The 27,417-nt window shown below is 41.5% G+C and overlaps 1 protein-coding gene across 4 annotated transcripts in view; it reads left to right on the plus strand.

Moving 5' to 3' along the window:
* Positions 1-7,183: 7,183 nt before the first annotated feature.
* Positions 7,184-27,417, plus strand: part of PCCA (propionyl-CoA carboxylase subunit alpha) — a 389,990-nt gene continuing 369,756 nt past the window's right edge. For 3 of the 4 annotated variants that reach the window (XM_040624198.1, XM_040624204.1, XM_040624209.1), the window contains exons 1-4: positions 7,184-7,322; positions 18,509-18,586; positions 26,167-26,214; positions 26,325-26,393. In XM_040624198.1, the coding sequence (XP_040480132.1) occupies positions 7,218-7,322; positions 18,509-18,586; positions 26,167-26,214; positions 26,325-26,393 (300 nt within the window). In that variant the 5' untranslated portion in view covers positions 7,184-7,217. Of the gene's footprint in view, positions 7,323-18,508; positions 18,587-25,022; positions 25,042-26,166; positions 26,215-26,324; positions 26,394-27,417 lie in introns of those variants that run through there. The other variant, XM_008684993.2, reaches the window with a different exon arrangement.

Below are 27,417 nucleotides of genomic sequence, written 5' to 3' on the forward strand. Positions count from 1 at the left end.
TTTGTTTTCAGCATGCTACTTTTCACTCTAGATTAATTTTTGAACTTGAGGAAAGAGACCACATTTATTTATTTTTATTTTATTTTTTTACATTTTTAAATTTGCTTTATTAATTGCAGTATCATATTATGAATAGTAACAAACACATCCTTACATTTTCTTCCAGCTTCTTGTTTTATAACATATATAAACAAATATTTTCTTATAACTTTTATACATGTGCAATAATGACCATATTTTTGAAATGAAAGCCTTAAGAGACCATATTTTATTTTTTTTATTTTTTATTTTTATTTTTTTTAAAGATTTTATTTATTTATTTGACAGAGATAGAGACAGCCAGCGAGAGAGGGAACACAAGTAGGGGGAGTGGGAGAGGAAGAAGCAGGCTCCCAGCGGAGGAGCCTGATGTGGGGCTCGATCCCATAACGCCAGGATCACGCCCTGAGCCGAAGGCAGACGCTCAACCGCTGTGCCACCCAGGCGCCCCAAGAGACCATATTTTAAAAACTTCTTTTATACTAACCAGAACAAACTCAAATTTTTATTTTTTGTTATTTTTATTATTTATTATTATTTTTTTTTTTACAAACTCCACAAATTTTTACTGAAGAAAGACAGCTCTGGTTTTAGTAATAATACATGCACACTATTTAATTTGGAATGGTGAGTTAATTTCATTTATCAGTGAACACCTGCGTCAGTAAGTTCTTGGGTGCAAATAACAGAAGAGTCTAGCTAGTTTAAATAGAAAGGGACTCTATTAAGGGACACAAGATCTCCAGAGGGCTTAAGAGTCAACTTGGAGGATGCACAGCCAGGAAAGAATGGCTCAGTATTCCTGCAAGACCCCAGCGAAGACCCCAGTGCCCCCCAGGCTCAGCAAGGGGCCTGTAGCTAGGAGCCTGTGCTGCTACCCTCACCAGCAAGTGGATTCTGGGTAGCAACTGCTTATCACTTTGCTGTCTTGAATCAACACCTTTTTAGGATGCAACTACTGGTTCAGCTAGATCATTCACCTGAACCTCACTGTAAAGGAGTAAGACCAAACTGTTAAGGAGTAAGACAAAGTTAGGAAACTCCCCAGTGTTAGAAAGGGTTTCCAAGGATGGTGGATGTCCATAAAACGTGACATGCCTTTGATTGCAGCACTATACACAATTTGTTCTGCAGGCCAGTGTCAATTCTCAAAATTTGGGTGTACGTTCCTGCTACAGACTGAATGTTTGTGTCCCTCCAAAATTCATGTGTTGAACCTGTCACCTGTATAGTGGTACTTGGAGGTGGGACCTCTGAGAGGTGATTAGGTCATGAGAGTGGAGCCCTCATGAATGGGATCAGTGCCCCATATATACCCCAGGACAAATCCAGCTTGCTTCCTATTTTTATAAGGACTGCAAGCTAAGACTTAATTTAAAAATTTTTACATTTTAAAGGGCTATTAAAGAAACAAAAAAGAATATGCAACAGAGACTTATGTGCCTCTGAAAGCCTGAAATATTTACTGTTTCTTACACAGAACAAGTTGGCAACTCCTTCTCTAGAGCCTACTCTAATACTGAATTCTTTTTTTTTTTTAAAGATTTTATTTATTTATTTATTTGATGAAGAGAGAGAGCACAAGCAGGGGGAGAGGCAGAGGGAGGAGAAGCAGGCTCTCTGCTCGAGCCCAGTGTAAGGCTCGATCCCAGGACCCTGGTCCGAAGGCGGACCTTTCACCGACTGACCCACCCAGGTGCCCCCAATACTGAATTCTTTAAGAAATCCTTGCCACATTTTTAGTTACCTTGGTTGTTATTCATAGGATGGATACTATTCTTTTTTTTTTTTTTTTTAAAGATTTTATTTATTTGACAGAGATAGAGACAGCCAGCGAGAGACAGAGAACACAAGCAGGGGGAGAGGGAGAGGAAGAAGCAGGCTCATAGCAGAGGAGCCTGATGTGGGGCTCGATCCCATAACGCCGGGATCACGCCCTGAGCCGAAGGCAGACGCTTAACCTCTGTGCCACCCAGGCGCCCCATAGGATGGATACTATTCTTGATATTGTTAATGTATATTTTTATCCTGACAGTTTTTTTAAAAAAATTATTTATTAATTTGAGGGGGGGGAGGGGCAGAGGGAGAGAAGAGAGAGAATCTCCAGCAGACTTCCCATGAGCACAGAGCCCCATGCGGCGCTCCATTCCACGACCCTGAGATCATGACCTGAGTGGAAATCAAGAGCCGGATGCCCAACTGACTGAGCCACATAGGTGTCCCTTATTCTGACAGTTTTTAAGTAGGCAGTCGTCTAATTCATTTATAGTAATAGCGAAAAAATATTTTCAACACTTTGATCTTGAAGAATTCTTTTCAAAATTAATGAATTATGTAATTTAGTGTTAACTATTCTTTCATCCCATTTTCAGAGAAAAATCTACTTTGTGCTTAAATATTACCTTTTCCCTTCTGATGTGTACAAAAGTCCTTTTTTGTCTATTTAATTTCCCTCTATTAATACTGGATTAGGCTGGGTAGACTAACTGCTCTAGCAATCCCCGAATCTCAGTGGCTTAAGCAAATAAAAGTTTTTCTCTTGCTCATGTCAGTTTAGTGTGGAAGGGGAGAAAGATCTTAGTCTACTTAGTTATTGAGATACCAAGGCTCCTTCTATCTAATGCCATCCAGGAGTCTCAGCAGATGAGAGGAAAAAGAAAGGGTATGAAGGAATGCATGGAAGTTTTTATGACCCTAGCCTGGAGGTTGGTATATCTCACTTCCATTCACATTCCACTGGCCAGAATGCAGGTATCTCACTGCATCTAACCATAAGGGAGGCTAGGAAATGTTGCCCAGGACTGTGCTCAGGAGGAAGAATGAACCTATTTGGAGAGTGGTTAGCCATTTCCTGCCAGCTCCTCAACTCTCTTATGAATTTTCCTTATAATCTCTAAGCCTGCATTCTGGCAAGCTAGGAAGAAAAAGGAAAGTGGAAGATATGCCCCTTCCTTTAAAGGACAGAACCCAAACGTCCACATCACTTCTGCTTACAGACCATTGGGCCAAACTCAGTAAGCTGGCCACTCTTGCTGCCATGGGAGTCCTTACCTGAGGAAATGTAATTCTTGCCGTGTACCCAGCCAAATTGTGAGCGTTCTTTTACTAATGTAAGGAAGATGGATATCAGGGAACAATGAGCAGTCTCTGCCAAGGTCGACTCCTTCACCACTCAAATAGTTGTGCACGGTGCCTGGGTAGCTCAGTCGGTGAAGTGGCTGCCTCTTGATTTTGGTTGGGGTCACACATGATCTCAGGGTTCTGGGATCGAGCCTGGTGTTGGGCTCTGGGCTCAGCAGGAGTCTGCTGGAGATTCTCTCTCTCCCTCTTCCTCTCCCCCCTGTTCTCCGACTCCCCCATCTCTCTCGAATAAATAAATCTTAAAAAAAATAGTTGTGCTAAATTCTCTGCTTTTAGTGGTGGGACATAATGGCATTTGGGGTCTCTAGGAATTAGTATCAGTTCAGAGCCAGTAATTCCTAAAAACGCTGGTTATTTTTCCTTCCTTGGTGCATTCTCATATTAGTCAATGGCTATAGGCTCCTTTCAGAGGATCAGAGAAAGAGAGATTAAAATAGTCTGCCTGATGCAATGGCAAGGTAGACAAGTTGGAGTCTGAGGGAGAGCTGAGAAGCCAAACATGTCTGGTTGCCAAATGGGAATGAGAAGGATCTTGAGGAGGGGTCAATAAAAAGCCGCTACCTTTGGGGGTGCCTAGGTGGCCCGGTCTGTTAGGCATCCAACTCTTGGTTTTGGCTCAGGTCATGATCTTGGGTTCGTGGAGATGGAGCCCCTCCTCAGGCTCCTTGCTTAGTGGAGTCGGCCTGAGATTCTCTGCCTCTCCCTCTGTTCCTCCCCCTGCTCGCTCTCTCACACAAATAAAGTCTCTCTTTTTTAAAAAATTTTTTAAAGATTTTATTTTTGTGAGAGAGAAAGAGAGAGAGAGAACGAGCGGGGGCTGGGGAGGGGTAGAGGGAGAAGCAGACTCCCTCCTAAGCAGGGAGGCTGACGTGGGGCTGGATCCTGGGACCCTGGGATCATGACCTGAGCTGAAGGCAGATGCTTAACCAACTGAGCCACCCAGGTGCCCCATCAAATAAATAAAGTCTTTAGGAAAAAAAAAAAAAAAAAAAAAGAAGAAGCAGTTACCTCTGGATAGTTACCTGTCTGTGGGTCTGCAGTCAAGCATCCAGTGGTGGGCCTGGGGTTGCTGGTAGTCGGCAGGGCTAGGAGGTGGGAAAAACAAACTGGATGCAGGGTTGTGTCTGAGGACAAACTGAGACTTTCTGGGGAACTATGTTACTTATCTTATGGTAATAATCTTCAGAGAGAAATGGCTACCGCTTCACTCCTCCCTTCTAAGTATCTTACAAGTTCTTCTTTTGGTTAACTCTAACCAGGAACCACAGAGGGAAGAGGATTTAGGGAAACATGGTTTCCAATCCGGCATACCTAGGTTGCACATACTCTTACTCAAAGAGAGCCAAATATGTGTAGCTCAAAACTCGGGAGCTCTTGGTGGAGTGCAGGCTCACTACTTGAGCATATGGCCGCTCATGACTCCCTAATTTACAGCCTGGACTTCTCTCTGCTCCATACCCACTACACAACAGTATAGTAGCCAGGTAACTGTAAGAAGACACATTGGATCAAGAATAAGAGCTAGAACTCTGGAAGCTAGAAAATAATATAACGGTACTTTCAAAATTCTTGGGGCACCTGGGTGGCTCAGTTGGTTAAGCTCTGCCTTCGGCTCAGGTTGTGATCCGAGGTCCTGGGATTGAGCCCTATGTCGGGCTCCCTGCTCTGCAGGGAGTCTGCTTCTCCTTCTCCTCCCTCTCTCTCTCACCCCCTCCCCTGTGCTCTGTCTCTCAAATAAATAAAATCATTAAACAAAAAAGATACTTTCAAAATTCTGAGTAAAAGATATGCTTCTGGCCATGGTGGTAACTGACTCCAGACTGCTTCCAGATGGGGTAACTGTCACTGTGGATTAAGTGGACAAAGTGTATGGAACCACTGTTTTCAAGCATTTCAGACAGGGGTTTGGAGCTCATAAACATCCCAAATGTGTGGCGCAGCTCAGACAGGGTAGAACTGTCCAGCTTCAAATGCCACTCATGTTCCTTTGAAAACACTGTGTTAGAAGCACAAGGTTGTGGGGCGCCTGGGTAGCGCAGTTGTTAAGCGTCTGCCTTCGGCTCAGGGTGTGATCCCGGCGTTCCGGGATTGAGTCCCACATCAGGCTCCTCTGCTCGGAGCCTGCTTCTTCCTCTCTCACTCCCCTGCTGTGTTCCCTCTCTCGCTGGCTGTTGCTCTGTCACATAAATAAATAAAATCTTAAAAAAAAAAAAAGATACTGTTTTGGCTGCTATAGTAAAGGCAGAAATAACAATGATTTAAACAAGATAAAACTTTCTCTGTCACAGAACCCCCCCATGCATTAGGCAGCAGAAGGCTGGTAAGATGGCTCCACAGTGTCAGGGTCCTGGGCTCCTCCCATAATTTGTTCTGCCATCTTCAACATGGGGCTCCTGTCTTGGAGTCAAGATGGCTGCTCCAGCACTCACCAGCATGTGTAATTTCAGGAAAGAGAGTAGAGGAAATGGAGAGCATGCCTCTACCCTTTAAGGGCACAACCCTTACATTCCATAAGCCAGCCCTTAGTCACATGGCTACATCTTCTGTAAAGGAGGCTGGATATTGCAGCCTTTGGCTGGGTGGCCTGTGTGCACTGAAACTTAGGAACTCACTTATTAAAGGAATGAGTGGAGAATAGGTATGGGACAAGTAGTTTCTGCCATACGTGACTTTCATGAAAAGAACTTCCATAAGACAGAATCTAAGGAGCACCAATCCAAAGATTACAATGGGAGGAAGAAAAAGAAAGAAAAAAGGGAAAGATTTCTTGGAGGAAATAATTCTAGCCTTAGATACATCAATGAGAAATACTGATACTCCTTTTTATTTTGTCTGCCATGAGAGTTCCTGCTTACATTTTACAGTTCCATTAAATGTTATCTCTCTGATATTCCTGAATATTTTGTTTATATCTCTGGGCATTTGCCATGCTGTAACATACTGTAGGTCATTCCTAGCTTTATAACTCTCTCAAGGTGACCCTGAAGGAGTGTCAAAATAATTAAGATCAGAGCCCCTGATACTGGCCTATTTGTAGGCAAGATGACCTGATGTCTGGGATATGCTTTAGAATACTCCAGCAAAAGATGAAAAAGGGGGAATAGATGAAGCAAGATTGACAAAATGTTGATTTGTTGAAGCGTGTAAGGAGGAGAACCTGGGTGATNNTTAACACTCTTTCTCTCTTTTGTGTATGTTAACAAATTTGTAATATAACAAAGCAAAAGGCCAGTTCCTGGAGATAGCCAGACCTGGGTTCAAACCCTAGCGTCGGTCACCACTTACTAGCTAAATGACTTGCCCTCTCTATAAATTCAGTTTTTCAAGATGGGAATAATGTGTGTGCCTTTAGGGTTCTCGTAAAGATTAAATGAGATTGAATTTGAGACATCTAGCACAAGATCTGGCCCTTCGTTGTCGCACTAATAAGGGTTCCTGCTAGCAAGGAACAGAAACTGACGCTGGTTTTGGTTAATTCCTCTGACATGTAGATAATACGAGGCAGAGGTAGAACTTGAGCTCTGATCTTCGATTTCTAGACCTAGAGCGTTTTCTCTGTCACGGCGCTGGTTCAAAAACCTTATCTTGACTTGGTGCTTTGCAGTTTATGCCTTGGAAGAAAAGGAACATAGCTCGGGAGCATGTCTGAATTTGGGACACTCGGTACTGCGGGGTGGCCACCGGGCTTAGGTGACTAACTGCCGCGGAGAGGTCTGAGAGCTAGGGGGCCGCCGGTACAGGACCGGGTTTACCCCAAGCAGTAGTGGACCAACTGCCGCCAGAACTCACGCGCGTCTTCCCCGCCTACCTCACCCCCGGGTCTGGTAAACCCCGCCCCTCTCGGGTCCCCGCACTCGGCCCGCCCCCGCCCGCCGCGGATTTCCTCTGATCCGCGGGTCGCCCCCCTTTCAGGCTTGCGTGACAGGGGGCGGGGCCGCGGGTCCCGGCGCGTGATTGGCCGAAGGGCTGGCTCTCCCCTTCTCCGCCCCCTTCGGCGGGGTGAGAGGTCAGTAGAGCGCTCGTCTGCAGGGGCGACAATGGCGGGGCTCTGGGTAGGGATGGCGGGGCTGGTGGCGGCGGGACGGCGTGGGCGGCGATGGCCGCAGCCGCTGATGTGGAGCGTATCGCTGTGGAGCCTGAAGGTGAGGAGCGACCGGGCGCCCCGCGCGCCTGGGCTTCGCTGGGCTCGCAGCCCGGCACCGCCTGGTGGGGGCAGTGCGGCGGAGAGCGCCCGGCGGTTTCCTGGGCGACGCCGCGGCGGATTCGGCAGCAGTCCGCGCCCCTCGTCCCTTTCCCTCCGAGGTCGCGCTGGAGCGCGGCAGTGCCGGCGTCGCCCGCCGCAGCCATTACTCCGAGGCTCGTGGAGGGCAGAGGGGCCCACCGAGTCGGCTGGTTTGCTCTTTCGGCTCGCTCGCCGGGGGCGGCTGACAGCCATCTGGCTGATGTATGTGCATTTCTCGTGCACCCGTTCTCGTGCCTTACGGCTTTGGCTTGGTCTCGAGCTTCCCAGGGTGAATTTTTAAGGGTCCTTACAGTTTACATTTTCTCTTGCCTCTTTCCAAATTTGAAGGGACACTGAATTGCTGCTGAAGTAGAGTTAGGGTTGTGAGTTTATCTAAACTTTTAAAGTATCTGCGATGCCAGGATTGCTGCTACCTTTTATGTTTGAGTTGAGAGCCTATTTTATTGTGTTACATCGGGGTATACTGTATATGCATCCTGTGAATTTATTTTTCTTTTCTGTGTAGTGGTTAGCTAGATTTTTGTACTGTTCTAAACACATTTTGCCACTGTTCTGTATGTCCCAGGGTTTCATGGTAGCAGCCTTGGCTCATATGTTAGAGTGTTTGTGGGTGGCTGTTTACACTTTCTCTTGAAAATGGAGTCTCTTGCTGTTTCTGAGCAAAGACTACCTTACTTTATTAATACGGTTTATTAAGTCATTTGAACAAATTCTTTAAAATGAAGGTCTCCCTGAAAACCACCTGTCATCTGGTTCAGTCTGCTTGTTAAACTTCCTTTTTTTTTTTTTTTAATCTTTTAAAAATAGTCACAATGTGATTTATTGTCATTGAACTCTAGAATTGGGAAGACACTTTAGAGATGAACTGGTCCATCCAACTCCTTTAAAGAGGAGGGAACTGAGGCCCAGGTGAGCAGTGTGGGAGCTGGTGCTGGAAAAGGAAGGAAGCCTGCACCTGTATTAGCTTAGTGTCAGCTTTGGAATGCCGCTCTCAAAATACACAATGTTCTTTGTGTTGCCACAAAATTTATTGTTTTTTAAGTGCTCTCTGTGTTCTGTAATCATTTGTTGGCCACATTGATTGTAGTTGCCAAGACTCATATGCATTTAGTAGGAGGCAGCCTGGTGCAGTGGAAAGGCATCGGCTTTGGAGTCACACAGATGAAGTTTTGCATGATATTAGACAAGTCACTTTGCTGGGCCTCAGCTTCTTCCTTTCAGCTACTTTTTTATTCAATAAATCTTTATTGGGTTATTTCCTGTGTTCCATTGATAGGGAACAAATACAGTTTCTGCTCTTTTAGGCATTTTAGGGAGAGACAAATAAGTGTAAAATGCTGTTAGGGGAGAGAGGTCTGGTGCTATAAGAAAATAAAATGGAAGGGCGCCTGGATGGCTCAGTTATTAAGCGTCTGCCTTTGGCTTGGGTCATAATCCCAGGGTCTTGGGATCGAGTCCTGCATCGGACTCCCTGCTCAGCGGGGAGCCTGCTTCTCCTTCTCCCACTCCCCCAGCTTGTGTTCTCTCTTTCGGTGTCTCTCTGTCAAATAAATAAGTAAAATCTTAAAAAAAAAAAAGAAAAAGGAAATGGATTTGACGAAGTCAAGATTTTGAGCTCTATGTAATAGATACTGTTTTGGTCCTTTATTTGAATTAATTTATTAAATCCTCACAGCAGCTATATAATCCCCATTTATAGATGAAGAAATTGAGGCACAACGTGTTATGTGATCTGCTCTAAGCTATGGAATTAGTAAGTGGCAGAACTAGGATTTAAAACTCCAGAACTGGTACCCTTAATCATGCTATACTGCTTAAGGGAAAGGAATGTTTTCCTTTGCAAGTGAAAATTGAAATATGTTTTGAAGGTTAGAGTGACCTTTTTTGTAGGCAAAGAGGAAAGAGAAGAGTGTTGTATGGGAAAGAACAGCACATGTAAAGATCAGGAGTCGTGAGCTCTACCGACTGAGCCAGCCAGCCACTCCTGGGTGTTGTATGATTTTAAAAAATGATTTACTTTAAATTCCTATTGACATTTTTATTTTTAAAAGGAGACAGAGGGGCGCCTGGGTGGCTCAGTCATTAAGTGTCTGCCTTCGGCTCAGGGCGTGATCCCAGAGTCCTGGGATTGAGCCTCGCATTGGACTCCTCTGCTGGGAGCCTGCTTCTTCCTCTCCTACTCCCCCTGCTTGTGTTCCCTCTCTTGCTGGCTGTCTCTCTATCTCTGTCAAATAAATAAATAAAATCTTAAAAAAAAATAAAAGAAGACAGAAACTGTGATGGGGTCAGTATTAATAAGATCAAAATAAAAATGGATTTCAAAAATGTTGGAAGATATAGGCTTATAGTTTTAGTCAGGAAAACTAATATAGCATCCATGGGACACAGCTGGTGGCTTAAAACAACACACATTTATTCCTTCACAGTTACGGAGGCTTGGAAATCAAGATGTTGGCAAGGCCATGCTTCCTCTGAAGGCTCTAGTGAAGAATGCCTCCTTATCTCGTTGAGCTTCCGGTGCTCTAGGCATCCCTCAGCTTGTGGCTACATCCCTCCAGTTTCTGGCTGTGCCCGCACATGGTCTTCCCTTCCTTCTCCCTGTGTATCTCCTCCTCCTCCTCCTCCTCTTCTTCTTCTCTTTTAAGGTTTTATTTATTTATTTGAGAGAGAGCTCAAACGGAGGAGAGGGGCAGAGAGAGGGAGAAGCAGATTCCCCTCTGAGCAGGGAGCCTGACATGGGGCTCCATCCCAGGACCCTGGGATCATGACCCAAGCCAAAGGCAGATGCCTAACCAACTGAGCCCCCCAGGTGCCCCTTCTTTCTTTTCTAAGGACACTTGTCTTTGGGTTTAGGGCCATGACAGGATCCCGGATGATCTCATCTTGAAACCCTTAAATATATCAGCAAAGACCCTTTTCCCAAAAGAGGTCACAACTTCTAGGACATGGACACATCATTTTGGGGGGCACCATTCAACCCAGTACACCTGCTATGTGCCAGGTGCTGCCTGGTGCTGTGGTATAACAGTGAACGTTTCTGCCCTCATTGTGGTTATATCCAAGTAGAGCAGTAAGGGGTGTGAAAGGAAAAAAATAGGATAATGGGATAAAGAGTGGTGGTGGTGTTGGGGGCTGTTTACCTAAGGAAAATAGAGGAGACATTTCTGAGCATGTGGCATTTGAAGGGAAAACTGACGTAGCCTGCCATGTGACAACCTTGGGGACTAGCAGTCCATAGGAAGGCCAAAGCAAAAGCTCTGAGGTGTGATTGCATTTGGTATAGGCAAGGGATGGATGTGGCCAGTGTGGTTGCAGTGAGTGAGTGAGGAATTCGAGGAGATGAGCTAGACAGGGTAATCGTGTAGGGGCATGTATGTGAAATTCAGTCTAACTGTGGGAGTCCGTTGGAGGATTTTAAGCAAATTGGATTCATGTTTTGGAAAGACTGCGACTGCTGTGTGGAGAATGCCCTAGTGGGGGCTGGGGTGGGCAGAGTGGCAGCCAGGAGGCCAGTCAGGAGGCCACTGTAGAAGTTCAAGCTAGATACGGTGGTAGGGTGGTAGCGCTGGAGTTTGCGAGAACTGCTGAGACTTGGGATCTATTGTGGGACTAGAGCCAGTGATACTTGCTCTTGGGTTAGAAGGAAGATGTAGGGAAAGAGTGGAATCAAGGACCCTTGAAAGGAAGGCACAAAAGGCCCCCATATATTGTATGATTCCATTTATATGAAATGTCCAGAATAGGCAGATGCATAGAGACAGAAGGCTGACTAGTGGGTGCCACGGGCTGGGGGGAGGTGGGGATGGTAGAGGCTGCTAATAGCTATGGGGTTTCTTTTGGGGGTGATGAAAAATGTTCTGGAATCAGATAGTGGTGATTCACAATCTTGTGAATATACTAAAAACCACACAGTTGTATACTTTAAAAGAATGAATTATAGCTCAATTTACAAAAAAAGAAAAAGAAAAAGAAAAAAGAGTGACTCTTAGGTCTACCTAAGGCCCTGGGTGTGATAGTGTCTTAGAGTAGGGAAGGCTGCAGCTTGGGAGAGAAAATGGAGACAGTAGTTCTATTCAAATGATCTGATTGAATTTACAAAACAGAGGGGTGGCTGATCGTATTTGTTGTTTGTGGGGCAATGATGGTTGTGGGCAAGGAGAAGTAGTTCAAAACCATTTTCTGGGGTTGATGGATGATTCTGGGGTCGCTGCAAATGGCAAAGGAGGAGGAAGGCTGTATTCACATTTAATTACCAAACTATCTTCAAATGATTCTCGTTTTCACAGCTGGGGTTAAGTAAGTTGCCCAAGGTCAGACAACAATTAAGGGGAAGATCCAGGATTCAAGTTCAGATCTGACTTCAGTCTTTTTATTATACCATATTAACAAACTTAATAAAAGGATAAAGGGTAAATTTATATGGCTTGGTCACAAAAAGTAGTTTGAACTCCGTAGTAGCCACAGAAAAGAGGGAAGCAGTAGGCTATAAAGCTGTTCATGTCTTAAAGTAGTAAGGAACATTCCTTCATCAGGATGAATAAACCTTGTCCTAGCATTGACTACATAGAATACATTGTAAAAGGGCAACTAGCAATCCAGTAAATAACTTTGATACTTGTTTTACAAAAAATGCAGCAGTCTTTCCCATCTGGTTGGTTGCCACTGATCTGGCACTCTGTGAAAGCTATAGTTGTGGAAAAATAGTTCTGTTGGAGGTGGGATGGTTCGGTTTTCTAGAAGCAGAGCCTGAAAAGGGATTTTGTGCAGGGGGTGGTCAACAAAAGCATGAAGAAAGCGGGGGGGGGGGAAGCTAAGCAAGGAAGGGGCCCCAGGTGGAGACTAGCTTTAGTCTCATCCCACAGCGGAGCTCTGGAGCAGTGGTTATCAAAGTGGGGACTCAGTTTGCAGCAGAAGTAGCATTACCTGGGAACTTGTTAGAAATATAGATTTTGCAGCTGCACCCCACACTGGTCAGTTAGAAGCTGGAGATGGAGCCCAGCAATGTTTTCACAAGCCCTCCAGGTGATACTGTTGCACAGGGAAAGTCCGAGAAGCCCGGCTCTAGATTAGCCCTGTCCGGTAGAAATGTAATGTGAGCTGCAAATGTAATTTAAAGGTTTCTAGTACTCACATTAAAAAAGTAAAACAAGGGTGCCTGGGTGACGCAGTCGCTTAAGCATCCAACGCGTAGGTCGTGATCTCAGGGTTGTGAGATTGAGCCTCGTGTAGGGCTCCACACTCAGTGCAGAGTATGCTTGAGATTCTTTTTCCCTCTCTCTCTGTCCCTCCCCCCTGTGCCATCTTTCTCTCAAATAAATAAGAACATCTTTAAAAAAAAGTAAAACAAGATGAAATTAATATTAGTGTATTTTATTTAACTCAGTACATTCAAAATATTTCAGTGTATAAATCCAAAAAAAATTAATGAAGTCTTTGCATTGTTTGGTGTTAAGCCTCCAGATCTGGTGTGTATTTTATACTCGGAGCACATTAGAATCTGGATCGGTGCATTTCAAGTGCTCAGTAGCTGTGTATGGCTAGTGGCTGCCATATTGGACAGTCAGTTCTTACAAACCAGATTGCACTACTAAATTGATCCCACCTTGAGGTGAGTGGGGATGGCCTTTTGAACCCCCTTGCTAGTCAGTCATTGGCTGTGGGCTGAGGAGGGGTCGCTCCCTGGCTTGATGGAGGACTCCTGTGTGGTTAAGGCACGTTGGCCAGGCTAGGGAGCAGGTGTGAACTGCGAGTAGTCCACACAGCAGCTGGGGATGCCGCGCTGCTGCTGCTGCGGAGGCTCTGGATGGGCCCCAGCAACACCTGCTACAGGTGGGGGTGGGAAGAATGGCCTGGTAGGGGAGCCGGGTGGGATGATGAAATTTTCAAGTTGATGTATCTGGTTTCCTGGTGATCTAACTTTGTGGAGGCAGAGCCAGCGAAATCTTGAGATTTGATCATCTCTCAAAATACCAGGTATTCAGCCTCGCTTTTGACAGAAGGTTGTGTCCAACCGTGGAAGATTGGGCTGGCTAGTGAGGCCCCAAAGACTAAACAATGTCTGTTTTGAAGAAGGAGCCATGCTTAAGTGAAAAAGCCTGACTTCAGTGTTTTTAGAGGGCGTTCCCTCAGAAGGTCGCTCTGGGGCTGTTAAAATGATGCAATAAATACGCTGCTGATGCTTCCCAGCTCCGTGTCCTGAAACATGGAGGGGAGCTTTTCTTGGAGATTTTGAAGCTGAATCACTAGCTAATGTTGAAGTTTACGTTGGTAAGATCACCTTATGGCTCCATTAATCCCCAGTTTTGAGGATAGCTGCTGGTTTGAAGCAGAATGCATCCTGATAATGAATTAGCTTGTTAACAGGTTGTTGTAGTATCCATTTGAATGCCGCTGTGGCTGTGTTAGGAATAACAGTAGTTTTGGTTTTTGCACTAGCGTTCGTTTTCAAATTAGTGTTTACATTGTCCTTTTTTTTTTTTTAATTTTTTTTTACTTAAGATAACCGCTACTAGATTTACTAGTTTGGGTTGCCACCTGAGGCCATGTCCAGAATGTGAAAGTAGGTGCTATGTTAGAAAAGCATATTTGTTTCCCCGTTTGCAATGGGGGGTAGGCTTGTATCCAGTTTGTTGAAAAGCTGTAGCATTTCTCCCTTTTTTTGGGGGGGGGGTGGCAGTTATTGTGTGCTTACTATAACGTGCAAATCTGAGTCTGGACCAGAGCTCTTGATTATTACTCTAGTGGTAACTCCCAGATGGTCTGGTACACCTTTAAGAAGGGGATAGCTGCATAATTGGATCTAGTTATTGAGTAATCTCTTACATTTTGTTGGTGCTTTACAGTTTATAAAGGTTTATGTGATCATTTTAACAACTGTAGAAAAGCCAGGAGGTGTCCTTACATTTTACTGAACGGAAACGGGGGTCCAGAGAAATGATTTGCTCAGTGGTGCATAACTATGAGGCAGTGGAGCTAAGAGCTGACTCAGGTCTTGTGACTTTGAAGGTTCTACTTGCCATGTGCCACACTGTTAGTCGTTTCTTTTCTAGGTGTGGAAAATACAGGAAATCTTCATCTTGTAGAAGAGAACCAGTGGTCAGAGGTTATTGGGAAGTTATTTTGTACATACTGACCTTTCTCTCTTGGGGTGTGATAGGCTAAATTTTCTTCATAATTGGAGTTGATATAGGTCTTTCCGTAGGACTCCTGGTTTTAGGAAGTATCTTAAAAAAATTTGGAGGGGGCGGCGCCTGAGTGGCTCAGTCGGTTGAGTGTCCAGCTCTTCATCTCAGCTCAGGTCTTGATCTCATGGTTGTGAGTTCAAGCCCCCAGCACGGAGTCTGCTTAAAATATATATATATATTTTTTGGTGCTGGGCTTGTAACCAGTTTGTTATATGCTTAACAAAAATCATAAAATTATGTGTAGAGGTGCAAATTAGCAGATTTCTACTAACTGTCCTCTGTATTAAAAAAAAAAAAATTAGGGGTGCCTGGCTGGCTCAGTTGCTGGAGCATGCAACTTCTGATCTTGGTCTTGTGTGTTCCAACCCCACACTGGGTGTAGAAATTACAAAAATAAATAGAAAAGTTTTATCTTATATTTCTACAAAATTGTCTGATTTTTGACCTGTATTCTTTGTAACCTGGGGCTTCCGTGAAGGTCTGCCAGGAGTAAACAGGAACAGAGAAAGTCTTTAAGGGGCCAAATACAAACCAGTTCAGACTCGCTGTGGAAATGGCCCCAACACTTGTTTTTTCGTTATAGTTCTGCTTGGACCATTTAGTTAGTTATTTGGCTAATGAGGGAATCCATGTCTTTTAAAATTTCGGGCCACATTATCACAAATTCACATGGGTACAAGCTATATATATTTTATATATGTATTCATTTAATTTATTTAAATGTAATTTAATTTATTCAATTAATTATAAATGGTCTGGCACACCCAGACCAGCAAGACCGAAAATAATTATAAATTAAATTTATAATTAATTTTTATAATTAAATTTATTTAAATTAAATATATATGTGTGTATATATATATTACTTTATATTTAAATATAAAATATAGTCTCAGGTCTTCAGAATCAAGTATTTTAAATAGTAATAAGAAGATTCCATAAAACCAGCTCGATCACTTAGGTACAGTGCTACAGCGCCTACATTTTGGCCAGGTGTAACCTGTAATAGAGTGGATTTAGTTTTAGGAACTGTGGCATAAACATATTTAATTCTAGTTTTAGGTTACTGATAGTTTCCTGAAAGTAACTATAGTATAATTGAGTCACCTGACCCAAATATTGCTCAGAGCTTGGCCACTTGAGATTTCTGAATGGTTCTAGAAGAGAAACTCTTTCCTTTTGGGGTAAATTTATCTTATTCTTCATGGGCTCATCTAATGAAATAGAGTCCCGAGGTTTTTATTACCAGAGGTAGCCTAGAAACTTAATGCATAATTCATATTTGTTAAACCTGTGAAGTTAGCTCTATTTCCACCAAGCAGCTCTGCATGTTTGTTCCTTTCAGAGTAGGTCAGCAGTAAGATCTGGGTCACCACGTTCTTGGCCTTTGGTTGACTTTGGATTGATTGCATATACTCCCATGAACGTCAGAAGTTGGTACGTGTTAGATATCCCTGTGCTGTGCTCTTGTTTTTTGGATAATAGTGGTTTAGGTTAGTAAGAGACCTTATAGATAAGTCATTCAGGCTTTCATTTCTTAGCAGAGAGCAGAGGGGTCAGAGTGGTTTGCTCAAGTCCTAGAGTTAGGGGTAGAATTCAGATTTCTTGATTTCTTTTCCTGTAGTTCTTTGCTGGGTGTTAGCCTGCTTTTTTAAGTGTTCCCTTCCCCAGACATAAACATCAATGTTGTTCTCACTCTCCGAAGCTAATTAGAATACCTAAAATGTCCATCCCAGGTTGTGTTTTGTCTCTGGAAGACGCACATTTGGTTTTTGCCATCAGGGATCAGTTATAGGGGACGTCTGCCTTCGGCTCAGGTCATGATCCCAGGGTCCTGGGATCTAGTCCCACATTGAGCTCCTTGCTCAGCAGGGAGACTGCTTCTCCCTCTACCTGCTGCTCCCCCTGCTTGTGTTCTCTCTCTCTCTGTGAAATTAAAATCTTAAAGGCTATAGGGGATTTAAAAAAATTTTTTATTTGTTAGTGATGAAAGACACAGTTTTGATTTTTGTCTTTTGTAAAAGCATTATGTTGATCTGTTCATGCAGCTGACCATTATGTGCCTTACAGTGTTAGGGAGAATTTGTAAAAATGTAAACTATTTTGTTGTTATATTTTATAAAATGGATAGGAAGCTGGTATGCTGTTTACTTTGTGTAAATATCCCAGTGCTGCCTTGCAGCAGAATAAATCTGAGAAATTGCCGGGGAGCTTTTGCTTTTCTTTATTCTTAGAGTTTGTTTTCTGCTTTGGCTGAGGCTGTAAATACAAGACCTGATTTTTCCAGGGAGGAAGTACTACCTTTATCCTATTAAGTCTGATGTAGGAGTAAAGTTGCTAAATTATAGCTGTTTTGCTAAAGGCAGTGAAGACTGGATTTTTATTTGGGCACATAGAGAGTGGTGAGACCCTCCTGGTAAATTTTTTTTCTCCTCAAATCCTATCTTGGCAGAGACATTGGTAATAATGTGGGAGGTGCCATCATTTTAGTTTCTCAAAATAAACTCCAGAATGCTTTGAATAGATCTGTGCTTAAATCTTGCAACCATTATAACCTAGCCCGAGGACTTTTGACAAATTAAAATTATCTAGACTCCATTTACTCATTTTTAAAATTGGGCCTAATACTCTTGTACTTACAGGGATGTCTGAAGGTGTGCAAGAGTGAGTTTTGGTCTTTAAAAGGGATGGAGTACTGGAGTACTGGAGCTAGCCATGAGAGAGCCGTGAGAGAACACAAGGGAGGGGGGTGCAGAGGGAGAGGGAATGGCAGACTCCCCGCTGAGCAGGGAGGCTCAGTCCCAGGACCCTGGGGTCATGACGGGAGCCAAAGGCAGCTGCTTAGCCGACTGAGCCACACAGGTGCCCCTCTTATCTTCACTTTTGTATTAAGATTACTTTTGGTAATTTGGGGCTTGATGCTTTACAAATTATATGAATCTTTGAGTTTTTTGAAAAACGGTGCCATAAAAACATTTGCTTTTTAACTGAGTTGTCCTCTTAGAAAGTTCTAAGAGGTAGTACTGGTTGCCTTTCACTCCCACGACTTTTCTTTTCTCTTATTTTCTTCTTCTTCTTTTTTTAGTCTAGCTTTATCAGTGACTACTGGGTAAATTATTTTTTTTAAACCTTTGACTATAAATTTTATTAATGATTCTTCATGTTTTAAAGAAGATATATTTTTCCACAAACATTTATAATAATGAATTAGAGGTGAACTTGATTATTTCTATTGCCTTTTCACTGTACTTGTACTTTTTCACTGTACTAGGAAAAACTAAAATAAGAAATCATGTTCAAGACATCAGCAAACAAAAAATTGTATTATTTTCCAGTCCCTGTTAAAATGGAAGCTCCTTAAAGACTAAGACTCTTGTTTTATGTTGTATAAAGTTCTGTGTGGTATGTGACCTTCTGATTCTGCCATGTCAGTCTACATAATCAGACCTTTCTTGAAATTTTATTTGACCCATTGACCTTTGTTTTTTTTAAGTTTTTGTTTTCATTCCAGTTAACACAGTGTTATATTCGTTTCAGGTGTACAGTATAGTGATTCAACACTTCCATGCATCACCCAGTGCTCATCACAAGTGCACCCCTTAATCCCCCTCCTCTCTGGTAACCATCAGTTCTCCAGAATTAAGATTGACCCATTGACTCTTATTTTAGTTTTTTAGAGATCCTTCTGATGCCTTTTGGTTTCTCTTGTGTGCCAAAGGGATATGTCTGTAGTTATGATTTATCTTCCACAGTTATGGCATATGGCTGAGAACTACATATATTGATTGATACAATATTTTAGGTAGAAGCATACTGGAAGAATTACCCTGAAAAAAATATTTTTTAAAGCCCATTCAAGTGTCTATAATTTATTTCACTTTTGTTTTTTATTTTTTTGTAGCATGTTGCACTCTACTCAAGACAACACTTAATGGTGTCCCGTAGTCTCTGTTCAGCAGGATATGATTCTAATGAAAAAGTAAGTATTTAAATACTTTGAATAACAAAGTTATAATGGTTTTACTTTCTTGTCTCCATGCTGTGTTCATTGGACAGATTAAATTTTATTAATGTATAATTGCTGCTCTAACATCATAGGTTTTATAGGTGCTCAATCTTCCTTTTTTCATTGTGGGCCACAACCCGAGTCTTAAATTTTGGTATCTATACCAAAAATTGAATAAATTTATAGTGTTTTCCTTGTTTTCAGCAGAATAACATAATATGCTTAAATTCTGGGCATTTGAGAGATTTTAGATAAACTATTTTTTTTCATTTACTTAATATTTATAGGATTGATTTTTGAAGGCAATTTTATATATTGTAAATTTTGGGACAAGGGAATTCCAATGAAAATCCTGATACAAGATAATGGTTGAGGCTTGTAATATGAGAATGGGTGGACCTAGAAGTGGTGATTGTAGAGATAAAACATAATTTGTGGCAGTGAAGTCCTCAAAGAGGGCAGGAGGGGGTTTTGCTTAAGAGATGGTTCAAGTTGAATGTCAGGAAGATAAAACTGGTGAATGAGTATTTGAGAATGAAGTAACTGAGGTATCTTCTAAATCATCTCTTGAAGTATAAAACTACTCAAAAGAATCTGGAGGCTTGGAGGGATGCTTGGGTGGCTCAGTTTGGTTAAGCGTCTGCCTTCAGCTCAGGTCGTGATCCCAGGATCCTGGGATCGAGTCCTGCATAGGGCTCCTTGCTCAGCGGGGAACCTGCTTCTCCTCCTGCCTGCTGTTCCCTCTGCTTGTGCTCGCTCTCTCTCTGACAAATAAATAAAATCTTAAAAAAAAAAAAAAAAATTCTGGAGGCTTGGAGAAAGGGTCTATGCCATCATAGTTCAAAGCAATATAATGTGGACACAATTGCAGGGCCTGTCATTTAAAATTTTCTAATAGCCACATTAAAAAAAAGAAATTAATTTTAAAAAGTATCAGTGAGACACTTCACATTCTTCTTTTTGTTTTGTACCAAACCTTCTAAATCTAGTGTGTAATTTATACTTCTGGTATCTTGATTTGATTAGCCACATTGAAAAGAGCTCAGTAACCTTATGTGGCTAGTGGTTACTTTATTAGCGCTTGTCCAGATGAATTAGCTATGATAAACTCCCTGTTATGAAATCCATGTTTTTTAATTTTTAATTTTTTAAAGATTTATTTATTAGACTGAGTGAGTAGGGGGAAGGGTAGAGGGAGAGAATCTCAAGCCGACTCCCTGCTGAGCATGGAGCCTGACATGGGGATCTGTCCCATGACCCATGAGATCATGACCTGAGCCGAAACCAAGAGTTGGACGCTTGACCGACTGAGCCGCCCAGCTGTCTTCAAATCCATGGTTTAATATGAAAACTTCAGCATAGACAGTATGCCTTGGGGTGCATGTATATCTGTATATTTCTGCACACATGTGTTGAGTTCCAGTCTAGAGGTAGTGAGCTGTCTTAACTAAAAACACTCTAAGAGGTTACATTCCAGAGTGGGGGCGGTATAGAATACTACAAAGGATTCCCCTGTCTTTCTCCCTCTTAACTCTGGTAGCCTTCCTCATTAGCATAATAGGTGTTAGAAAAGGGCTGTCATTGATGAAATTAGTGGTATGCAAGATATGTGTTCTGGCTGTTACTTAATATTAATTCTTAGCCCCCGAAGTAGCAGAATGTAATAGTTTGGTTGGCCTTCCATTCTTGACCTTTAAGATAGAACCTAAGCTTAATCCCTAAATGAGGTCCTGCATGCAGCTGCTTGTTTGGGGGTTCTCCATAGCTTGAGTCTGACAGTATGACTAGCCAAATCAGAATATTGATGTATTTGCCTGAGGTGAACCTTTCATGCAGTCCATTGGGACATTACAGAGTGAAGGAAGTTGAGACTTCACTGAGCTTATCGAGCAAATTTTAAGATGCTTTTTAATTTTTTTTTTTCTTTAAAGACTTTATTTATTTATATGAGAGAGCGAGCACAAGAGCGGGGTGAGGGGCAGAGGGAGAAGTAGACTGCCCGCTGAGCAGAGAGCCCAGTGTGGGGCTGGATCCTGGGACTCTGGGATCAAAACCCAAGCTGAAGGCCGATGCTTAGCCAGCTGAGCCACCCAGGTGCCCCACTTAAGATCCTTTTTATGTCTGTGCATAAATGTCTGTATGTGTGGCGGAGTTTGGTTTGAGACTTGTTTTTGCCAGAACCTCGTAGTGACCTTAATAGCTGATTGACCTCTCACATTGGTGACCATTGATAATTACTAAAAAAGTATGTAACTGTCTTGGTTTAGGAAATGTAAAGAGCTTATTCCCCTCCCCTTGGAATCTACTAAGGTACATATTTTGTTGTAAATTTCTGAAATCAGATCTGCCTGCGGCCTTTGCTGATGTGAGTTGTTGGGGTCCAGGAGCGAATGGTCAAGAAAGAATTCTTGAGACGTGCAAAAAAGGTGGTTTTATTAAAGCATGGGGACAGGACCGGTGGGCATAAAGAGCTGCAGTGGGGTTGTGAGGAGGGACTGATTATATACTTTCAAGTTGGGAGAGGGTTAGGGATAACAGAAGTGAGTAAGGAATTTGGAAGCAAGGTTTCCAGGCCCTTGAGGGTCATTTACTATTGTCTAGTGAAACCTTAGTCATGAGACCTCTTCAGGTGGATATCAGTGGGCCGAATGTTTGGAGGATGATTGCTAACATATATCTTGGTGGGGTAGAGATAAAGGAAAGTTCCAGAGGGATTTTTATAAACTAAAGAAGACTTACAGGGTACTGAAGGTGGGGCTAATGCCAAGCTAAGGTTGCCTTTTGCCTCTAGCAAAGTATTGACATTGAGGCAGTTGAGTTCCTGGTAGAAGGTCACTCTGCCTGTCCCAAGCCCTTGTCAGTGGGCCATAAGTTGTAAGGAAGTTTAATTTTTTTTCTATATTTCTTTTGTCTTTCTTTGCTGTACCTTTCACTTGCCATCTTCTTTGCTGTACCTTTTCCTGAGGTAATTGTGGAGAAACTGTGTAGTGTGCTCAGTTATGAAAAAGTCTCTGATACTTTTTGGCTCCTACTGGTGGTTACTGGTGTTGGACTTTCAGACCGAATTGAAGGCTTGCCCTTCATTTGAGGGCAGCATTTAATTGGGCTTTTCTACTCCTAGGAATTCTTGCTTCTAGCCGTTCATTAAATACTGTACTCCTTATTCTACTTTATTGTTCCTGTCTTAAGTGCAGGTAGATCGGATCTTTGTTAAATAAATCGATTCTCATCTGAACTTGCCTTTGACTCCTTTTTTACTCTACATTTTATCAGTGAGTCCTATCAAGTGAAAATCAGGTGAAATTTAATCATTACTAAAAATACTATTTTTTCAACTTGAGTTTTAACGTGTCACCTCGTCTCAGGTGTATTCATAAGAACAGTGAAGATTTAATAGTAATCTGCTTAGAAAAAGACCAGGAGGTTTTAGTAGGCCTTAAGTTAGTGTGAGCCAGTATAGTACTGTGGCGTGCCTGGCATGACAAATGTGATCTTATTAATTTATTTATAATTTATAATAATACAGTGTTTAAAGCCGGTACCATTATATTCCGATCATGTCACCTTGGTGTGTTTTGACATGAATATCTGGGTGCAAGCTCTGGCTTTACCCCTATGCACTTTGTAAGTGACTTAAGGAAGTGATTTGGCCTCATCAGGCCTTGGTTTTCTCATTCGTAAATTGGGAATGTTCTCAACCGACCTCCTAAGGCTAATGTGAGGATGAAATGAGAGAGTGCACAGAAGGGATTTGTTCTGGTACCTGGCATATAGAAAGCGTGTGTCCTAAAGGTCAGCTGCTTAATGCTTAATATTAGTCTTTTTTGGGGGGTGGGGGCGTGGAGCCTACCATGGGGTTTGAACTCATAACCCTGAGATCAAGACCTGAGGTGAGATCAAGAGTCAGGCACTTAACCGACTGAGCCACACAGGTGCCCCTGCTTAATATTAGTCTTAACAACTCAGTTTTGTACATTTGGAAACAGGCTCAAAATCCAACGGGTAGTAAGTGTAAGTGGGCTGTGAACTCAAGCCTGGGCTTCTCCTGAGGCAGTAGATTTTTGCACTGTGATGGACCCCTTCTCAGTAATGTTGGTAGGTGACTACTCTGTGGAGTTCTGTGGTTATTCCTTCAAGTACCCAGGGGAATGGGCCAGCTCAGCGCTTCTCTCAGGCTCTGAAAGGAGTGAAGGGTCCTTGGTGGTTTTAGACCCCAGCTATGAAGATGTAAGTATGTGGAAGCGAAAGTAGGAAGGAGGGATAGAGAATGGAATAAAAGGAGATAACTTTAAAAAAAAAATCCTCAGGAAATATCCATTGTCTTTCTTACTCTGGGTGACATCATTAGCACAGCTATATAACCACTGTTGCAAAAGTCCTTCTTTATCTCTCATGGTACCTGAGAGCCCTTCTGTCTTCAGGATTCAAGTTCCTGATTTAAAGGTTGTTTTGTTTGTCTCCCTTAGAATATCTTTAGAGTGCCTTATATGTGGCTCTCCACATACAGGATAAAGTCCAGCTCCTTAACTGGCATATAAGTCCTTTCAAAGCTGGCCTTTTTTTACCCTAGCTTGGTTTGCTAAAACTCCCCTGCACATATTTGTGCTTCAGCTATGTTAAAAACTACTCATTGGGGCACCTGGGTGGCTCAGTCTGTTAAGCATCTGACTCTTGATATCGGTTCTGGTTATGATCTCATGGGTCTTGGCATTGAGCCCTGCGTTGGGCTCTGTGTCAGGGGAGTTTGCTTTTTAAAAAAAAAAAAAAGACTAATTTTTCAGTGCTACCCTCTGCTTTCAGTGTCCCTGCTTTTGCACATGCCATTCACTCTTCCTTCTCTGCACTGACCACAGCCTCTTGGGTGTAGTTGTATTATACCACTTAGCACATTTTGTCGTGATTGCACCGTATTGTACATTGAAGTTGTCAAATGCACTTGATGTTTCCCTGTAATTTTTGATGCACAGGGAGTTTGAAAATTGGTATAAATTTATTTGTATATTCTTTTATATGCATAGCTTATCTGAAAGAATATACAGGAAACTGGTAATAGCAGTTGCCTTTGGAGCAAAGACCTGGGTGTCTGTATAGTATTATCACCTTTGGTACCTTTTAAACCCTGAACCATATACATATGTTTATTTAGAAGAATATCATATGTATGGAATGTTAATTGATATGATCAGCTTTATTTAGCTTGTGCACTAATTGGTATTAACAGTGCTGTATTAGTCAGGGTTCTTTAGAGAAATAGAACCAGTAGGAGATACGTAGAGATCTGCTGACTCACAATTGAGGCCAAGTCCCATGATCTGCCCCTTGTAAGCCAGAGACACAGGAAAGCTGGTGGTGTAATTCTAGTCCAGGTCCAAAGGTCTGAGGACTTGGGAGCCAGTGGTGTCAGTAAGTCCCAGGAGGGAGAAGACCCATGTCCCAGCTTAATGATGAAAGCAGAAAAAACACTCCCTTCCTTTAGTTTTTATCTCTCGAGCCCTCAGTGGATGGGAAAATGCTCACCCACTTTGGGGAGGGCAGTGTACCGGGCTGAGTCCACTGATGCACATGTCAGTCTCCTCTGGAAACACCCTCACAGACACACACAGAAGTAGCATTTCTTCTGGGCACCCTGTGGCCCAGTCAGGTTGCACATAAAATTGACCATTACAAGCCCTGCACAGAGAAGATGTGTTAGGTGCGGATACTCATTTTGATACAGACTTTTCCCTGTTAGATAGGTTCACACTCCTAGATTTGTCACAAACAGTGTCGTGTGTGGCCCAAAGGAGTGAATAATAATAGCTATTGCTAACACCTCTCCAGTGTATATTGTGTGCTAGACACTTTAAGGGTGTTAATTCACATTCTCTCAGCCTCTTTCGGCAGGTGCTATTATTACTCTCATTTTACATACAAGGAAATGAGGGTCAAGAGGGGTGACTTGCCGTTTTGTGATGAGCACTGGGTGTTAGATATGAGTGACGAATCACTAAATTCTACTCCTGAAACCAAGATGACAGAATATGTTAACTAACAATTTAAATAAAAATTTGTAAGGAAGGAGAAAAAAAGAAAGGGTGGCTTGCCCACACAAGAACACATGGTAGTATTGGGATTCCAACCTGGGCACTTTGGTTCCAGACTGGCTCTTAAATATATTCTGCCACTCAGATAAAAATTAGGATGGAGTTCTTAATCCCTATAATGTTATAATTTTTATATTTGCTATAATAGTTGCTGAATGTGTAACTTCTTTGTGCTGTTTTTTTTAAATCAGATGTCCTCTAATACTTATAAAAATGTACATTTTAAAATGCAGTTCAAAGAAGTATAAATACTTTTTTCTTTGTGTATTCTTAACCGTTCAACAGGGATTTACCATGATCATTTGGGTATAGAATGGCAGATGATTTTGCAGTCTCAGGCTTGAGGTAAGATTAGGATATTTTAAGGGTCCATCTGCTCAAGGCTCTGCATGATTCAGAATTCTATCAAATTAGGAGTTTACCAATTTTTAAGGCACAGGCTTGTCTCAGTTTGGTGGAATAAGCCATGTGTGACATAAAGGTTAAAACAAGACTTTGAAAGCCTTTTCCAGTGCTGAGATTGTGACTCCCTGTTGGGTTAAAATATTGCTTTCAGTTACATAAGAGGACTTTTAGGATTATATATAGCTATAACTTTTTTTTTTAGAAATGTAACTAAAACTTTTTCTATAGTTCTGTTTAACTTACAACAATTCACTAACCCAGAAATAATTGTGTACTAAAATGTAACCAAATTACTTACAATTGTGTGTTTCTTTAAAAGGATTAGCCTGTACAATTTTAGAATAGTAAGAGAACCTTATTAAATAGTTTCCCTTTAGAATCAGTTTATATGTGGGAGTAAAGACCTACAGAGATTGATTTGCTTCAAGTCAGATAGATTATTGTTAGTGGCAAAGCTGGGCTTAGAATTGAGGTCTCTAGCTCCACTCAGAATGGAACTACTCTCTTATGAGGGCTCAGCCCTTCAAAATGTGGTTATTCTAACTTAAGATTGTATTCAAATAGCATAACCTGCTTGGTCTAGGAATCTTTGGATATAAGCATAATTAGTTTCTATTCTAAGTTACTGAAAATATCATTTAATGCCCAAAAAAGATGGTGTAAAAATTATATCAGACTTTCCTTTGATAAACAACTCATGACATTTAGAATTTCCCTGAATTTAGATTATAAATTATTGAGTAAGTGGTCAAGCAATTCTATCTAAAGTTTTTTAGCATTCAGAAATATCACTTGAAGATTATCTTTTGCAAGAGAATTTATAAATATCCCCTTAGTCCACTTATGATTTGCTGAACCTAATCAGTTGATGGTTTAACAGAATAATTATAGGGCCAGATACGACCAGATAAGTTTAGTCACAACCTGGTTATAGATGAACATATGTATGATATTTAATACTACTCTAGGGAGTCATGTTTTTTGGGATCATGTCCAATCTTGTGGAAAAGCTTGTTTTCCAAAGTGAAAGTAACAATTTCTTACGTGTGTTTTTTCTCTCTTTAGACTTTTGATAAAATTCTTATCGCTAATAGAGGAGAAATTGCATGTAGGGTGAGTAGAATTCTAAAGGATTTCCATTTTACTTTGTGAATTTTATTATTATTAAATCCCTTTAAATCCAAATCCTTGTTAATAGATAACGTTTATATATTTTAAAATAGGTTATTAAAACTTGCAAGAAGATGGGCATTAAGACGGTTGCCATCCACAGTGATGTTGATGCTAGTTCTGTAAGTATGTTTTTGCTTTATTTGAATCAGAACCTTATTTGTAGTTTAAAAAAAAAAAAAGTAAAAGATGTAAGTTTTTTTTCCCCCGCTTGGCCTGAAAAGGATATATACCATTACAAAACAAAACAAAACAAACCTAATTATTCACTCTTGTTTTAAGCAAGATGGAAGCATCATAATGTCTTTAATATGTGTCTTAACTTTTTTCCCCCAAGGTTTTAAAAACCTGGAGTTTAAAAATTGCTAGACTGGTTGCTGACTGCCAAATAGATTTGAGCAAAGCTTGAGGAAGTTCGATTCAAAGATTGATGAAATGTTTATACTGTGCTGCCTTATGAGAGCACATTTTCCCGCAGCTGAATTCCAGTTAATTGTTTAACCTTCCTAAATGCTTCGTGTTCAGCTGAAAGTTTGATAAATGAAAGATAGGCTAATACTAATTGGACATGAACACAAGGAATAGTATAAAGCAGTGAATCATACATAATTTTATTGGGGTTTTTACCACAGCAGGCATTTTTAGCAGTAATAAACTATGAGGGAGTAGAAAAAAATCCCACGAGAATGTTGATTATTGGAACTTTAGGGGATGAAATATAAGTAGTTGTACTTTAATGTTTTAATGTTTAAAGTTACTGTTTTTCATTCTTGCATACTACTTTTGATAATAGGACCTATTGGTAATGTCAGCTTTTATTGTATAGTAATATAATACAGAGGATTTTCAGTATTTGTAATTTGTTTTATCTAGAGCTATGTTGTTCATTTAGCTTTATTGTGACTGTCTTCCCTTTTTTAAAAAAAGAAGAGAACCCTTTCAAGCTTCTCTAATTTCCTGAAAATAAAGGTTAAGTATTTATCTTGTTTATTTGACAGATACATTTAAAATGGTTATCGTGTACTTAAAAGCAATTAAATCAAACAATTAAATAAACTTAATTTGCATATGTAGTTTTTAAAAATGGTTTCTGACCTCTTTACTAATTTGTTTTAACTGATAGCTTCAGTGGTAATTTATATTCCT

This window comes from Ursus maritimus, unplaced genomic scaffold (assembly GCF_017311325.1).
Source record: "Ursus maritimus isolate PB19 unplaced genomic scaffold, ASM1731132v1 scaffold_10, whole genome shotgun sequence".
Lineage (NCBI taxonomy): Eukaryota > Metazoa > Chordata > Mammalia > Carnivora > Ursidae > Ursus > Ursus maritimus.